Raw genomic sequence first — 17,595 nt, 5'->3', positions numbered from 1 at the left:
CTGTCCAGCCTAGTTGATTTTTCTCTAATGAACTTGCAAGTCACAGTCCTTTACACGCTGTTATAAATAGAAGCCACACATAGAAATAACACTTCCTTTAGTCACAGTACACTGGGAGTGGGTACATGCTTATATATAGGTGACCAGAGGTAGGAGTTTTGCTTACAGGTTTCGCCTTGCACACTCCTTGACTGGGCAGTGTTGTTCTTAAAGGGGATGAAAGTCAGACACTCAAGACGGCCTGACTCCGGATGTATACACCATTTTAGAGGCACCAGGGGCGCCTTATTTTTAAGTAGGGGGGAAACTGTAGTGGTCCAGAACACCATCCTGGTCTCCTCCATAATTGTCATACATGTTTATCCTATGTAGATGCACAGTGCAAAGCTTGTCTTGTCATATCCAGTGTGTGTATTGCACAGCTGCGGCGCTTGAGAGGTTAACAGTAATAAAATCATTGCCTGCATGTAAATATATTAGTTTGTCATTTCATGTGGTATAAGTGAAGGTATAAATAGGAGTGATTGAGAGCGGGAAAGGAGTCCATCTTCAGAGAGTTCCAATGGCTGACTACCTTACACAGAGCCACATTGAAGCACCTTCAGCTTTCATGTAGGTGAAGATGGAGGAGTAGGAGAGATATCCCATAGTGATTGGTATCTGGATGTGAGTTGAGTGAGTCCTAAGACCGTAAGAGAGAGCATCCCCGAGTAATTCTGTATATAGAGACCAATCGTACAGGAATCAATTCAAACCACAAGCCTTTCCTATGCGGCCGTCCAACTCAGGATCACCGCATAGAGGTACGTTACTGAGTCACACCCATGCTCCTGCCGTGCAGGGTGTTAATCCATTGAGTAAGTAATTTTTCCCAGAGTTACTGTTGGAGTGACCGGTACCCCTCTTCCTCCTCTGGAGTGCTCTAAGTGCAGGAGTGGTACCATACAGATAACGTGGACTGTAGGGGCAGTTTCATCCTGTGTATGCTCCCTGATCTCTGAGCTCTTGTTTGCTTACACTTTGAAGAATTGTACCTGCATTACTGTGAATAATTGTTTTTGCCAAAGTTTACCAAGTAAAGTTATACTGGGCCCTAACCATTCCTGGGGACCCAATGTACGATACACAAGTCTTTGTGTTTATTCTCTGCCATGTAGCATACCGGTGTATGGGAACGGTTGCATCACAAGTGATAACTACTAGTCCCATCGTCCCGTTTATTGGCATTCCCTATCCTAGGGGTGTCGAAGTTGTCCTGCAATTCTGCTCTGGCCTTGGCTAGGTGTCATCTCTCTGGGAGCCAACACTTTACCATTCCAGGTCTTCACGTTAGGCGGGTGTCCAGGGTACCCCTCTGGGGTGTTGCACCTCCGCCACATGCTCCCAGGCGTCATTCCTCCATGCCCGAATATGATAATCCTCTAGCCTGGTGTCCTAGAGAATAAGATGTGCTTCCACAAGGGCGATCATCTGCCCCTTATCAATCGGCAAGCCAGTTTCAAACCTGGCAGCTCCTCTCTGCACGTGTACAAAACTGCTTGCCTCCACACTCACCATCTATTGACCACTATAACTTTTTTATTTTTCCATTGATAAATAATAACTTTTTCAGATTTTTTGTTTTAGTCCCCATAGGGACGATCAGAATTACAGTATATGGTATTTCTGGTATTGTATTAAGACTTGCCACAGCCCCATCTTAATAGGCAGAAATACATAGCACACTTGGGGGCCTTTAGAAGGCCCCTGGATGGCACCTTGTGATCTCATCAAAGGGGGCTGTTCAAGACCTCTGAACGCCAATCAGGGCATTTAAATTTAAAGGGTAATCATGAGTGCTGATCGCAGCTGTTATTGCCAGGTGTCAGCAGTTAAAGACAGCTTGCACTGCACGCGTATAGAGTGGGCTTGTCTCCCCATCCTGCTCAATACCAACCCTGCACACCTGCTAAGGGGTTAAATTGCTGTAAAACCTGTTTAAACAGCTGACAATGTGGTGAGTTCTGGGGCTCAATAAGTAATTACATTTAGGGTTCATGCAAATAGCACAGCACCTGTGTCGCAGTGCACAGAGGCAATATGGGTCTTTAGAACTGTGTTTGTGGGCTGCTATACAAGGGACAAAAGGTTTCGATAAAGACTTATAGAACACGCTGCGAACCCTCCTTTTGAGATTTCCAGAGGACACCTTCTGTCCCACCCTGTACGGCTCAGATACAGACAGACTCTTCCCACTACGCAACTGCATACGAGACCCCACCACTTCTAGATTCTTTTGCACTTCCTTCCATCCCCCCTGCAGCACATCGGCGGCGACATCAGCAGCACGACAGGCAGACGGGGTAGGAAGGGAAGTCGGACCACGGGGACTGAGCGCGGTATCAACTGAGCAGAGAGGAAGGGGAGCAAGATGGCTATGGCAGGATGGTCCCCACTGGGTCAGCTCCATAGTGGCCCAATTGAATTGGGGGTTGTGCAACGCCAGCCATGGCATCCCTAGTACCATGTCTACCGACATTTTCTCCATCACCAGGAATGAGAGATCTTCCGAGTGGCGACCCCCCACCGTAAACTGTAACACTGGGGTCCTCCATCGTACCAAGCCCGAAGCAAGAGGGGTAACATCAATGCTAGTAAAACGAATTGGCGTCTTCAGCACCACAAATTCAGCCATCAGGGGTCTAACGAAACTTATACTTATCAGGTTAGCGGCTGCTCCGGAATCAATAAACGCCTGCCCTGGGCGGGAGAAGTTCCGGAATCTAACCTGGCAAGGTACCAGAAGTTTAGGGACAGAGTGCCGACAGAGAGGCAGATGGAAAAGACCAACAGGACTTACAAGGCAAAGCAAGGCTGGAGATGGAATGCTGACAGGCAAACTAGAAGGAGACTGACTAGCAACTAGTACTGACTGAGACAGGCTGACTAGATGCAAGCAGAACCAATAACTGGCCGTGAGCTCAGGTCACTGCCAGCCTTATAAATGAAAGACTACACCCCAGGGGCGGAGAGTGGGAGGAGCCAGCTCCCCCCTACTGCACAAGAGAGGTGAAGGAGTGCGGGCGGCGCCCTACGGGCAGACACGCCCACGCCGCCGCACACCAGCCGCTCCACGTCACCGGGAGAGCCCCGATGTCAGAGCTCCAGGACACCGGAGCCGACGCAGGAGCGGCGTGCACTGACCGCGGGACCTTGCGCCGCCCTGCATGGTAACAGCTTCACTAAAGGTCGCTTTACACAGAACAATTATTGTTCAGATTCACACTGGATACTGGGAATCTGAACAATAATCGTTCGGTGTAAATGCTACCAGCACCCGAACGAAGAATAATAATTTGTTCACTTATTGTTTTTTGTTTAGTTTCAGCAGGCATACAAATAGAACAACAATCAGTCTGTATAAACAGGCAATCGTTCATGTATGAATGATGACCTACTTTCTGTGGAGGCGGGCAGGCAATCTCCCACCTGCTCCGCCTCCATTCACTGAACGATCATTGCTCCTATGTGAAAGCATAGGAGCAATTACACTAGGACGACTTTCGAGTGCTTTACTGCCTGACAATCATGGAGCCATAGTGCCCTTTTACACTGATAATCATTCAGTGTAAATACCGGCAGTGGCTAACAACCTTTGCGTTGACGTCGGCGCTCATGTATTTGTTTAGATGACTATCGTCCCATCTAAATTGGACATTACATGACGAAGTTAAATACAGGACAGGAATACAGTAGAAATCCAATATCTGTGGATTAGGTTAAAAGGCCCTAGTGGGTGTCTGAGACTGCAGATACTAGTAAGCAATATATACTGAACATGCTGTGATAAAGACTGATTTATAAAATGTTTGCACTGTAGCCATCCGTCTTCTTCATTCTTCTTGTGGTGATGTTACGATGACACAATACCTGATGAGATGAAGTGAGGTGAATGACATGAGTTGTGATGTAGTGTTAGGATTCTTTAGACCTTCTCAAGGAAGGTCAGACGGATCATCTGGTTAGGGTAATCTTAGTTCATTGAGTTATGGCGATGTTAATGGTTAGGGATCCTCAATAGTTGAAGATGGATACACAAGATTTCATTATGTAACTCGGAACGACACACAGTTTAAATTCTGAAAATATACAGTACGACCGGCCACCGTCAAGTGAGATAGCGGTAACTAAAACACTGAACACCATGATTTTACTGTGTAATGATACAAGCATGATAACAAGACTTTATAACCTAATTGCAATAGGGCTCTTAAGAGTGGTAGAGTTCTTTGCGATTTACTTCCTCTTCTACGTGGACTCTGGCCCCGCAAATATCCTTTAATGCGCGTGATACATATTTTTCTCTGGTAAACTTTAACTTTGCTCCTTAAGAAGCCCTGATAATATTTATTCCTCAGTAGTCAGTACTCATAGTACTCTAACAACATGACATGCACAGAGAACTGGTCGTCCTGCAATGGTTTCCTTCTGTTGGTGCTAGCTCTGTTGGCGATCGCATTTAACTTAACTCCCCTTGTTGCCGATTATGTAGAAGATGGAAGACCCTTCTACAGTCCGATTTCATGTTACGAGTGGTGGCTTCCAGGACTGGTTGGCGGAGGCTTACTTGTGAGTATCAATTAGGAGGAAGAATCGATTTATGTACATCAGATACTCATAGCTGTTAGATGACCATTAATTTAGCTAATAGCTTTACCATGGTGTCACCAGAAATATGGACACTTGACCAAGTGTTCATACTTATTTTGGTAGGGAGAAAGAGACAAGCTAATCTCCTTCTCCCTATTAGAATAAGTGAGATGCTCCTGGCACAGGCTTATCTTAAGCAGAATAAAAATTCCAGCATGTAGAAGGTCAGCAGTTCCAATTCTCATCTCCACCATCATCTGCTAATTTGGTACATCGGGAGACCTCCATACACATTAGATTTTCAGCAGATCCATTAACGTTAATCTAACATGTATAGTACACTTAAATTGTTGGACTCTTTGGGGGTTTAATGTAAATACAAGTTTAAAGGGTTTTATGGAAATCACTATCTCCTTTTTGTGATGAAAGCTGGTAAATTATACAAGCATTGTCAACATCATTTTCCTGTACGTCATCGTTCCATATGATGATGACGTCATCTATGTATCGAGCATACCACACTATGTGGCCACAAAAGGGATTATTGCAAGGAAAAATAAATAGCTCCTCCCACCAACTCATGGCAAGATTGGCGATCGTCGGAGAAAATGTGGAGCCCATCGGGGCTCCTGAAACCTGTGAAAAATATATACCATCAAACATAAAAAACATGATATTTGAGGAGAAATTCAACACATAAACTCTTTTAAGTGTATTGTGTATTTACTATATTTTTCCAGGTAAAATTTGACAGCCTCAATGGGCACATGGTGCGGTATGCGCGAGTACAGATCTTTAACATCACATGACAGCCAACGATATTCCATGCAATATTTTGTGTTTGCTGAATAACACTTTTACGATCCATTAAATATCCTGGAGTTCTCTGTACCAGGGGTTGCAGCGATAAGTCCACCCACAAGCAGAGTCTCTCACAGGGGAAATCGATCCCTGCAGCAATAGGACATAGGAGGAAAGGAAAAACCTCTTTATGTATCTTCAGAAGTCCGTGGAAAATAGCCACTGATGGATTTTCTGGGCAAAGAAAAGCTGCCTCCTTCTCTTCTAATATTCATGCCTTTATTCCTTCTTTGCGCAATTTAGATAACTGTATGATACAATCCGGTGTAGGATTTCTTCCAATCTTCCGGTAAATCTTAGTTTAATTTAATATATCATAGACCAGTTTCGAATATAGATCCGTGTCTAGAATGACTACATTCCCCCCTTTGTCCGATTTTCTGATGGTCACATTTTATTGTTGGACAGTTTATTTAATTCCTTCTTTTCTTTTATGGAAAGGCTATCATTGCTGGTTTTTCTAATCTCATTGCTTCTCTGTCATTTCAATAATTCCCTTTCCATAACAAATTGGAAATTATCCATGCATTTCTCTCATGACGTTTTAGGGTTAAATGTGGGATTAGGTATTGAAAACTTGATATCATTGATGAGGTCTAATTCCATATGTGTTCTATGTGGTTATGACCTGTGTGACAAGTGTCTCATTTCGGCTTTTTATATAAGAAAATATAAAACGGTTTTGAGCAAAATTAGACCAGGGTTCACAGCTAAGTTATGGATATACCGAAAGGGGGCTCAAACTCTGTTCTTGCACAGTGGTCTTCAGTTGTCTGTGTCCGCTCCTGATCCCATAAGTATCAACTGAACAGGTTTCTTTTACCTTCTACCTTTTATCTGTTTTATGCTTTGTTCGCAGTTTCTTTAATTCTGTAACACCAGTTTCACTCCTGCCGGAGGTCCCATCACAGATCTGGCTTAAAATACCAAAAGGAAAAGGGCTGCATACAGCACTTTTTCCTTCGTCCAAAAACGGGCAGCTAGGCAGAAAGTGGATGGAACCCCGAATGGAGGAGGAAAGCAAAATCGCTGACGCAGGTGTAAACCGGCCTTATTTTATTAAAATAAGACAAGGACGCACAACAGTGCAGTGGATGTTTTGTGTTTTATGATTATGACGTTTTGGTACAAAGTCCACAATTTTGCATGGGTTCAATTAGTACTACCTTCTGTACTGAAACTTGTTATCTATATATGTAAATCACCTTAATCCTGCCTGGTTGACATAAAATGTTATGAATTTCCTTCTAAAATGATTGATCATCAAAAGCAATCCAGCCACAATCTCTCGCTCCTTGTATTGTTGGTTCTTTTGCTACTTGTTAATTATTACTAACACTAGTTTGATGCTGATTTGGTAGAATCAGTGCCTTCCATACACTGCCAGATCCTGTTGCTTCATTAGAGGGTTGAGTAGGAGGAAAAACAAATAAGGATGAACATTCCAACTGAGAATTCCAATGGTCCCTGCTTGAATGAAGCGGTAGCCACCCGATGCGTACCACCACTCCATTCATTTCAATGGCAATGTCAGCAATTGTCAAGAACGAGCGCTTGGCAATCTCCTGTGCTCTCATTGAAATGAATGGAGACGTGGCAGATATGTGCGATTGTCACTTCATTCATGCAGTGGTGTCAGGCTTTTATTCAAATATCAAATCATCACACAGCCATACTTATGTGTAATTGTTCACTTTGAGTACACCGCTAAAGAATATAGCTCATCATCTGTTTTTGTCAATCTCTCCTGTAGGTTTTACCAGCCGTATCAATGACCTTGGCAGCAAGAAAGAAAGGAAGCTGTAATAGCAGGGGAGGGGTAAGTATACTTTAATATCCAATTTTAGTGAATGAAATTAAAGGGGTTGTCTGATTTAGAAAAACCCTCGTCCACAATCATATTAGAACATTCTAGGTTAAAGGGCCACTCAGGATAAAACACAGTACCTAATTGCCTGCACACTCTGGAGGTCTCCTGTGTATATTGCTTTCATTTTCGTGCAGTGCAGCCTCCTGTCTGATGTCTATCAGCTACTATCCTGATGTTGAATCACTTTCACATCAATCCCATAACGCATCAGCATGGCATTACATGATCAGCTACAGCCTGTACCATCTCCACTACACTGCATTTATAATCTGTATTCTACACTCAATTAACCCCTTAGTAACCACGCCTGTTTGCGCCCTAATGACCAGGCCAAATTTGGAAATCTGACGTGTCACTTTGACATAGAATAACTTCGTAAAGGCTTTGCATATCCAAGTGATTTTGACATTGTTTTTTTTTTGCCACATATTGTACTTCATTTAGGCAGTAAAAATGGACCGATAGAATTTGTGCATATTTATTAACCCCTTAATGACATGGCCTATTTTGGGCTTAAAGGGGTTGTCCGGCCATAAACATTAGGTCTCATTACTTCTGTTTGCCCAATACAATGCACTTTGTAATATACATTGTGCATTGTAAATTAGGCAAACAGAAGTTATTCACTTACCTCTTGGGCTGCCCCCCCTGTGTTGCTCCTCGGTTGCCATGGGTTCCGACAAGTCTCTTGTCCTCTTCTTGTCGGGACGACGGGGACAAGCTTCTCCAGCACAGCTCTGCGCATGTGCAGAAGACCTTCAGCCGCTGGGAAGCTCAGTTCTGCCTGCAGGGGAGGTGTGGCTGCTGGCTCTTCATCTCCAAGGTAAGAATGAGTGGAGGGGCGGGCTCTCACGGGGGGGGGGGTGGAGAGGGAGAGATGGATGGATGGATGGATGTGTGCAGGGGGGGGGGTGCAGTGATGTGTGTGTGTGTTCGTGGTGTCTGGAGACCCGGCTGTCAGAAGTCCCGGGGGAAGGGGGGGGGTGGAGATGGAGAGATGGATGGATGGATGTGTGCAAGGGGGGGGGGGGGGTGCAGTGATGTGTGTGTGTGCAGGGACCCGGCTGACAGAAGTTGGGGGGGGGGTCATTGTGAGAGGGGTCGCTGTGGGAGGGGCACTATGAGGGCATGTGTGTGTGGGGAAATGTTGTGTTTTACTTTACTTTAGCAGGGTGGGGGGGGGGGGCAGTAGGTAGCTTTGCAGTGGGGGGCTGCAGGAGAGTTCTCTCTCGGCTCTCCCCTGCCCCTCTCCATTCACTATACACTGTGCTGCTGTTTACACTCATGGTAGGATTTTATCGTGAACCATGAGTGTATGACAGTCTCCCCTGGCCACACCCCCTCTGATTATAGTATGCAGCAGGGGGGGGGCCTGGGCGGGGAGGACTGTAGATCAGTTCAATAGAGGTGGGCGTGTCATGGGCGGGGCTAGGACTTGAGCTGAGGGAAATCCTGCCTTTTCATGTCTCTTACTACCATCAAGAGCGAGCACACAGAAGAGGGAGAGCGCAGAGCATTGTGGGAAGGCAGCACAGAGGCGCCATCTTTGAAAGCTGCAGTGAAGATCAGATTCTAAGGTAAGAAACTGACATTGCAGCTGATCTGCCGGCCGGTTTGAGCCCCTGTATGCTGTCTGTTACTATCCTTACTGAAAGGAAAGCAGCAGCATTATAAAAATTTTTACCCTGTGTGGCCGGACAACCCCTTTAAGGACGCAATGATTTTTGGCGGATTTTCATCTCCATTTTTCAAAAGGCATAACATTTTTGCTTTTCTGTCGACGCGGCTTGTTTTTTGCATGGCGAACTTTACTTTTAGATGGTGCCATTTTTGGGTATATAGACTATATTGTAAAACTTTTATTATTTTTTTTATGATAACAGGGAGAGAAAACGCATCAATTCTGCCATAGATTTTGTGTTGTTTTTTTACAGTGTTAATCATGCAGCAAAAATGATACAATACATTTTTTTCTGCGGGCCGGTACGGTTACAACCATACCAAAATTCTTATATCTTTTTTAGATTTTCCCACTTTTCTGCAATAAAACCCTTTTTTTTTTAATCTTTTTTTTTTCTAAATTTCTGCATTCAAAGTCCTGTAACTTTCTTATTTTTCTATGTACTGAGCTCTGTGGGGGCTTATTTTTTGTGAGACGAGCTGTAGTTTTTATTGGTACCACTTTGGGGAATATACTGTTTTTTGATCCTTTTTTTCCATTTTTTGGGAGGCAAAATGCTAAAAATTAGCATTTTGCCTCAGTTTTTTAGTGTTTTTTTTTTTTTACCAGAATAAAAAGTGTGTTCAACTTATTGTACACGTCATTATGGACGTGTCGATACCAAATATTTGCGATTTAATTTTTTTTTTACCTTTTTTTATGCTAGTATGAGAAAAAGCACAAAAAAAAGGGTTTTTGTACATTTTTTTTTTACATTATCTTTTTTTTACACCATCTGTGTCCCTCTGGAGGACTTAAACCACAGCACTGATGATCGCTGTGATAAGGCATGGCAGGACTTCTGTCCTGCCATGCCTTATCGCTTATACAGGGATCCCAGGCACTGGCAATACAGGACGCCGGTATCTGGTGTCCTGTTGCCATGGCAACCAGCCGGGCTCTCTGCGATTATATCACGAGAGCCCGGCAACTTCACAGAGGGAGCGTGCACCCTCTGTGAACCCTTCCCATGCCACGATCTACATAAATCGTGGCAGGGAAGGGGTTAACAGCGCGGGGGGGGGCATCTCTGATGCACCCCCGCTGCTGCAGCCAGAGGCTGGCTATGACTCACAGCCAGCTCCCGCTGCGGGATAGCACGAGATCTGTCACGATCTCGCGCTATCCCTATGAGGTAAGGGTACGTCATTTTGCAGGAAGGAAAGGGAGGGAAATGGTTAAAAGTGTCATTATTTTCAACTGCAATATCTCAAATATGTGAAAACCTATTAAGGTGAACTTAAAATCCATTGTTCAGCCACAGAGAGAAAAGTGTCTCTCAACAGACCACATGCCATGTTCTCCATGGGAGTCGGAAGATTACATTGTAACCTGACAGCAGCCTTGATCAGTGGCCATTAACACTTTATGCAAAAAGATCGCTAAAATGTTCAATCTTTCAATCGTTTGAAAGATTATCTTTGTGTTTAAATGAGCCTAAACTCTGTAGAGGATTAATGATGTGTTTATTCTTTTTGTTTAAAAGTTGTAGGTATTTGATTTTTGTTCTTAAAAACTTTCTAAAGACTGGCCTTATTGGAGACACACATTTCAATCCTGTATAGACAGTACAGCAGGGTGTTTTGTGGTAGTGCAAATGAGAGCCAATTAATAAAGAACTATCATAGATCATAACAGTCTCCAGGAAGTTATAAACAGCTTCTACCGTAGACACCAGCAAGAGATAAGGGAGATGTGCACAGAGGCATAGCTATGTGTATGGTGTTGCAGTATTGCCTTATCTCACCCTCCAGCAGTATAATAGAGCTGTCATTAAATGTGCCTATACACATTATGGCCCTTGTACACGAGATAACCTGTTGGGCGCAGACGCCCTATAGGTCATCCCAGCAATAATCATTCCTGTGCTTTTACACAGGAATGAGTATCTCTCAGTGAATGGAGGCAGAGGAAGCCGGGGATCATTCTGGCCTGCCCACCTCCATTCACAGGTAGTTGTTCATAGATGAACGATTGCCTGCTTACATGGGCCGATCCGTCGTTGAGTTTTCTGCATGCAATAACTGAATGACGAACAGGAAGCAAATGAATTCTCATTCATCGTTCAGTCGGGGCATGCATTTACACTGAATGATAACTGTTCAGATTCCCGCTTGATGCCGGAATCTAAACAATGTATTGGCCTGTGTAAATGGGTCCTTAGTCAAAAGTAAATCCAAACAGATGATGTCACCCAAAACAATCATTTGTCTTGAGAAAGGTAGCAATGAATGGTCTTTGTAGCAGACAGATGATACGCTGTCATTGTGTAGAAAGAAGTCATCTGATAGGCGCTAGCTCTTTAACCCTTTCCAATCCACTGTCTGACGTCTAAAGACATTCTGATTGAAGGCTGCGCAGCTTCCGATGTTGGAAGACGTCCGGTAGGGTATTTTTACTGTTCATTAATGGCCGCTCTGTTGTCAGGGGCCTCTCCGCCATGTCCAATACTGCAGTACTGGCTCTAGCTAGTAGGTGGCGCCATTGTATGATGGCAGAAAGTGAAAATCCCCTAGCGAACCCTGAATCCAAAATTGGATTGCAAAGGGTTAATGTACTTGGTGCAGTCAGACATTACAGAAAGGATCATAATGTTAAAGAACATTCCCCAGTGAAAGACTGTTTGTCCTTCGCGTGGTGTCATTGAACATGTTTGACCAATTCGAATGACTATAATAACTAACATGGTCTAACATGTTTACAGCTGCGTCAGTGTAATAATTGTCCACCAGACGATTGTTCATAGAGCAAATATTCTGCCATCAACCTACTTCTATCTAATGCATACGGCCACCTTAAACCTTCAGCCCTCTGTTGGAAATGTGATGAATCTGCTGCGGAAAGAAGAAATATCAACTACTGTGACTGAGCTAGTGGTCAATGTGAAAACTTGAATTTCAAGAATTTTTTGTAGATAGATAGTCTCATAAAAAAAACATACACACATCTTATATAAAAAAAACATATTTAGGCCTTATTCACATGGGCAAGTGTGACTGGCCCTTTTTTTTATTTTTATGCATTTTTTAACAGTCAAATAATGCCTGCTTTTTCCATGTGTTAAAAAAAATGGAAGGTGGCCCTTCTTGGTTCTGTGTTGTTTTTTTATGGTTCCCATAGTTACACGCGAGTGTGAACCATTTTTATTTAAAGCACCCATTGACTTTAATGGAGAAACAGACCAAGAGAAGACATGCTATGTTTTTTTTTATTTACTCGGACTAAGTAAAAAAAAAGCTCATGTGGATAGAACTATTGAAATCAATGAGTTCTATTTCTGTGCGAGTTCAGTCTGATTAAAAGATCAACTGTATTCCCTCAGAAAAAACGCCTCTATTTTAGGGCTTATGTAAATAAGTCCTTAAAATAAGACCTGATTTAAATAATATGTAATTTCCTGATTATACATTCCTTCTGATGGACATTGTGCAATGATTAATTTCCCCCCTGGTAACGCAGCAGATGACAGGAACACTTGCTGCCAAATTCCCCCTGAGATTACATCTGTCACTGCAAGTCCTAGTGACAAGACAATGTTGTACCAGGTTGGACCCTTCTAGCGAAAGCCGACAACTCCTTTAAAATGATGTTATTGTCAAAGACCGTACATTGTATGTACATATTGTATATGTGCAGGCCCAAATACATGCATGTAAAGGTACAAGCCGCAACCTAAAAAGTCATTGCTTATATCGTATAGGTGAAGAAATGTTAATCAAGTGAAAGCAATGTCACAGTTTAAGCAGAGAAACTACCGTATTAGATTACTTAAATTAGGTCAGAGTGGTTTCACACCTGCACTGAGGATTCCGCTTGGGTAGCAGAAAAGGGGAATTGCCGCGGTCAAACAGTTCGTCTCCATAGGTGACAGTGAGGGAACGGGGAGCTGGATAAGTATGCAAAGTACATTACCAGATTCCTTTGTCCTAAGAGCACCATAGCTGGGTTTATGGTGCTTATAGGCAATGACAGGTCCCCTTAAATTCCAATAATCATTCACTTGTCTAGCTTATTTTTTATTGTATTTATAAGATCTGTTATATCCATATGCCATTAATATTAGTGATACCAGTAATATCTGAGATGAAGTACTAAAGTTGATCTGTCTGCTCCACAGATGTTGTCCTCCTCGCTGTTGTGCGTTATCAGCATTATTGGATCTGCTTATTGCACCTTGATATCCATCTATGCAATCAGTAAAGGGCCCCTGATCTGCGAGAAAGGAAGCAATACTTTGGAACATTGTGATTATACATTGGGTAATCTCAGGTACGTTTATTAGCATACATTTCAAATACATTTTTTGCTCTTGGATATACGAGGAATACATCCCAAGAATGTTTTGCAGTTCACCCATACAGTTAGGTTAGGTTTCCACCACATTTGAGCTCTATATTTTGTAGGCCTCCAACACACTTAGCCTTTTTTTTCATCCGTGTGTAGTGTGTTAATAAAAATGGACTACACACGGACAGCATACAGACCCATATATAGTGCAACACACTACTGAGTTTTTTCATGCAGGCATGCGTCAAAGAACTCCTGGCTTGTACTATTCTAACCCATCTTACATGTGAGACTTGCCTATTGAAGTCTATGGGGAGAGAAAAAACATGCGTGTGCTGTCCGTTGTTTTTTAAAATAAATGTGTAGGCTTTTTTGCAGACATGAAAAAGGCATGGCATACAGAGGAGAAAAAAACAAACACAAACCAAATACAGAGGCCACATAGAACTGCACAAATATGAAAAAACACCCGTTTTTTTGTTTTTTTTAACACATGCAACAGAAAATTCTTTTTTTTTTCTTCTTTTTTTTAATGCAAGTTTGTACCTAGCCTAAAGCAGAGGTAGCAGTCACACCAAGCCACTGGTGTCCTAGGGGGCTCAAAGGCCCCACTGCCATATAAGAAGGCACCAGTGTTAAAAATGATACATAGTAGGGGGGCCCCTATTTCAGGTTTTGAACTGGGCCCCAAGTCAGGCCTCTGAACACATGCATGTCGCTGTGTATACTTATCCCCTTGCATGCTACTGCAAATGATTCCTATTGAAAAAAGCATACGGTGTTATATATTCTCTTTCTGTGCATACAGTTGCAGTTGATGTAAAGGTATCCATGGTTTACCGGATGATCAATGCCGCTTTTTTCACATATAGGCTAGTGATCTATAAATACATAAGACCGCAAGTCTTAGTGCTGCCTGAGGGGGAGTGTAAAATTCTTAACCCCCCCCCCCCAACAAAAAATTAAATAAATCAGTCATTTTACAGCCATTGAAAGCACAAATACGCTAGATTTCCAACACATATTACAACCATTGAGACTTGTCTGCAGTGGCGGAGTAATAGTACCACTTCAGTAATAACAGTAGCCTTCTTAAAGGTCCTGGTCGTTATAGTGACCCCATTAGGGGCCCTAGTAGGAATAGTATCCCGCCTATTGGCCTCTAGCCCAGCAGTAGCCAGACAAACATTCCCCTCACCCAGCCTGCAGATGCAGTCTGACAGTGGCAGCCGCTGCCGGATGTCCCCGCAGACCTTTTCCCCTGCTGTGTACAGGGCAGTGCACGGGAAGTCCGGGAAGAGAGGTCAGTGGTCACAGACTCAGCAGTAGCTGCAGCCACCGTACCAGGCTATTTTTTACTGTCCCTTAATGGTCGGTAAGAAATAATTACCAGCCGGGAGGTAACCTCTGAGGTCCTGTAGAATGCCGCCTGAGGCAGCCGTCTCAGGTCGCCTCATTGTATAGGGGTGCCCCCCACTAAACGGACCCCATTTGACCAAAATGGTGTTCATTCTGTTTCCGTCCATCCAGCATTTTATAGGAGGAAATATCCCTACATGCAGTCATATGTGTCCTGCTTTTTTTTTCAATGAAATTCAGCTACAGTAGTTCAAAACAGAATCTCCGATGTGATGTGAAAAGGCCATAAGTTATAGTTTGCTTACATACATAAGCGCCCAACTCTGGGAGAGAGGCCACTATCCTGCAACAATAGGCCCACATAGAACACTGATATTAGACTTTTAACCAATTTAATAGTAAACAGCAGCAAACATGGTGTAATCAATGGGAAAAAGTTTGTTTTGCAAGCAGGTTTGCCCAGTGCCGCTGTCTGCTAGACCATACCTAGGTGTGCTATAACAGGCTTGTTGTGCATTTTACTGTATATAAGGGGGAGATTAATGTTATGTAGCAGTATGACATTTTTATATGCTTATCTTATACTGTAAAGTCCCCTAATGAGGCTATGACAATATGAATTGTCTGTTAAAGCATTAAAAAAACCACAGACTTAAAAATATAAAAAGTTTAACTTTTGAATTTAATAGGAGATATGCCTGCAATACCAACCCAAGCCACTGCGCTATGGTCAGTACAATCGGCTTCCCGCGCTCTCCATAGTGACAGCGGCATTGGGAATCATCTGATCAGTTGGGATCCTGATGGCGGATCCCACAGATCATCTATTGATCGTCACATAAAAAAAAGGCAGACAACTCCTTTAACCCCTTAAGGACCAGGCTGTTTTTACCTTAAGGACCAGATACTTTTTAGGGATTTTACTAGAGATGAGCGAACGTACTCGTTACGAGTACTTACGCACCCGAGCACCACCATTTTCGAGTACAGCAGTACTCGCGCGTAAAGATTCGGGGGGCGCCGTGGCGGCACGGGGGGTAGCAGTGGGGAGTGGGGGGGAGAGGGAGAGAGAGAGGGCTCCCCCCTGTTCCCCGCTGCTCCCCCCCGCACCGCCGCGCCTCTCCCCGCCCCCCGGCGCCCCCTGAATCTTTACGCCCGAGTACTGAAGTACTCGAAAATGGCGGTACTCGGGTGCGTAAGTACTCATTACGAGTACGTTCGCTCATCTCTAGATTTTACCCATGTGGTAGTTAAACTGCCCCATTTTTCTTCCTTCAGCTACCAAAATAATTTTGGCTGCTTTTTTTTTCCGTGGCATATAGGGCTATTTTTTAAATATATTTTCCACTGACTTTTTTTTCCCCGTTTTTTCGTTTTATTGGGGGTAAAAAGCTAAAAAAATGATTTTTAAAAAACATTTATAGTTATTTTTTTTGGTTAGTATATTTACTCTAAAATAAAGTAAAGCAACGGGTTCCTCATTTTGTTTCGGATGTTTTGATATATAATATGTATGGTTTCGGATTACAGGGTGCATGCAGCAATGATTTTGGTTGGCGTTGGCTTTGGGTTATTTTCTTTTTTATGTATATATTTTTATTTTATTCTGTAATTTTGTTTTACTGATGTATGTAATTATTTTTTTATCATCTATGTCCCACATGACGTCATGTAACACCTCTGGGGGACATTCACATGTTTTTGTTTTTTGAAATTTGACAGTTTCCCACTGTAGCCGGGGCATCCATAGGAGCCCTAGTTACAGGGAAAAACATCCCTTGTAGGGACAATAGTCACTGTCAGAGCTGTCTGCTACAACCCTGCAGCTCTGCTGTAGCAGGGGATTCCGGCGGTCACATGACTGCCGACTCGTGTAGTGGAAGTTATACTTTCCCTTTTTAGTACATAGCTCTCATTGAGCACTGTGTACTCGGGAAAGGAGAGGGCAGAAGGGGTTAAAACCCCCTCTTGCCTTCTCCTTTGGGTTATCAGCTGTGACTAACAGCTGACAACCCAACATGCTTCTGATTGATTGTAGAAGCAGAGGCTGTATTTTTACTATTGACTGGGTTTAAAGCTCAGAACCAAGCACCGTAAATTTACAGTGCTTGGCCCTTAATGGGTTAAAGCAGGAAGTTCGCTTAAGGCCAATTTAACTTTCAGTGTAAATGGGCCTTTAGACACTAACCAATAAAATGCCAAATTAGATGAGTGCATGTGTATATTTCTATGCTTTGTACACGTCAAGCCTTTATTTGTATACCTGAATTATCACCTTTTTTTAACAGCAACATTGAGAGCCTGACCTTTGACCTAGGCTGGTTTCTGAATGAGACCTGCTTACCTACTCCACCGGCTGATGCCAATTCGACGGTCTTTGCAAGGGAAAAGTTGCCGGATTTTGTACTGGATTTTGAAATTAACGAGCGCTCTCAGAAAATTATCCACCTCACAGCCTTTGTGGGTTTGGCCATTGTGGGGCTGCTTGAGGCCATAGTGGCCATTAGTCAGATCGTTGCAGGTCTGTTCGGTTTCCTTTGTGGAACCTCCAAAAAGAACAGACGCAACACCGATGGCAACCAGAACTATGGCTATGAATCACAATGATGATTATAGTTGAAATCATGCCTATCACTTTTTGAAAATCCTATGTTTTTCCATTAATGCGATTACATGTATAAATGTTCTTGGGGAGGGGAGAGAGGAGGAATTAAGAAAAATAAAAACAATGTTCTAAATCAGTCATACACTTTGTATATTGCATAATTTTACATCTTGACCTCTGTTCAAACTTTTGGTTATCTATATATATAAAATTGAATGTATGCGTGTCTGTCTGTCTGCGTGTCTGTCTGTCCTTTATGCATTA

General features: G+C 43.1%; 1 protein-coding gene across 1 annotated transcript; it reads left to right on the top strand.

Annotated features, from left to right (window-relative positions):
- The first annotated feature begins 4,425 nt into the window (after positions 1-4,425).
- On the top strand, positions 4,426-17,348 carry TM4SF20 (transmembrane 4 L six family member 20). The gene is made up of 4 exons (XM_066589368.1): positions 4,426-4,608; positions 7,244-7,309; positions 13,198-13,349; positions 17,015-17,348. The coding sequence occupies exons 1-4, from the start codon at positions 4,426-4,428 to the stop codon at positions 17,331-17,333; spliced, it is 720 nt and encodes a 239-aa protein (XP_066445465.1). The 3' UTR covers positions 17,334-17,348.
- Positions 17,349-17,595: the final 247 nt, after the last annotated feature.

This window comes from Eleutherodactylus coqui, chromosome 1, assembly GCF_035609145.1.
Source record: "Eleutherodactylus coqui strain aEleCoq1 chromosome 1, aEleCoq1.hap1, whole genome shotgun sequence".
Classification (NCBI taxonomy): Eukaryota; Metazoa; Chordata; class Amphibia; order Anura; family Eleutherodactylidae; genus Eleutherodactylus; species Eleutherodactylus coqui.
The sequence above is the reverse complement of the archived record's forward strand: the minus strand, read 5'-3'. Positions and strand labels throughout refer to the sequence as shown.

Bases quoted from the DNA above. Each gene is read 5' to 3' on its own strand.
- TM4SF20 (XM_066589368.1), top strand. From the start codon at position 4,426: ATGACATGCACAGAGAACTGGTCGTCCTGCAATGGTTTCCTTCTGTTG. The intron at 7,310-13,197 runs GTAAGTATACTT...TCTGCTCCACAG, and splicing joins GCTGTAATAGCAGGGGAGGG to ATGTTGTCCTCCTCGCTGTT. The intron at 13,350-17,014 runs GTACGTTTATTA...TTTTTTTAACAG, and splicing joins TATACATTGGGTAATCTCAG to CAACATTGAGAGCCTGACCT.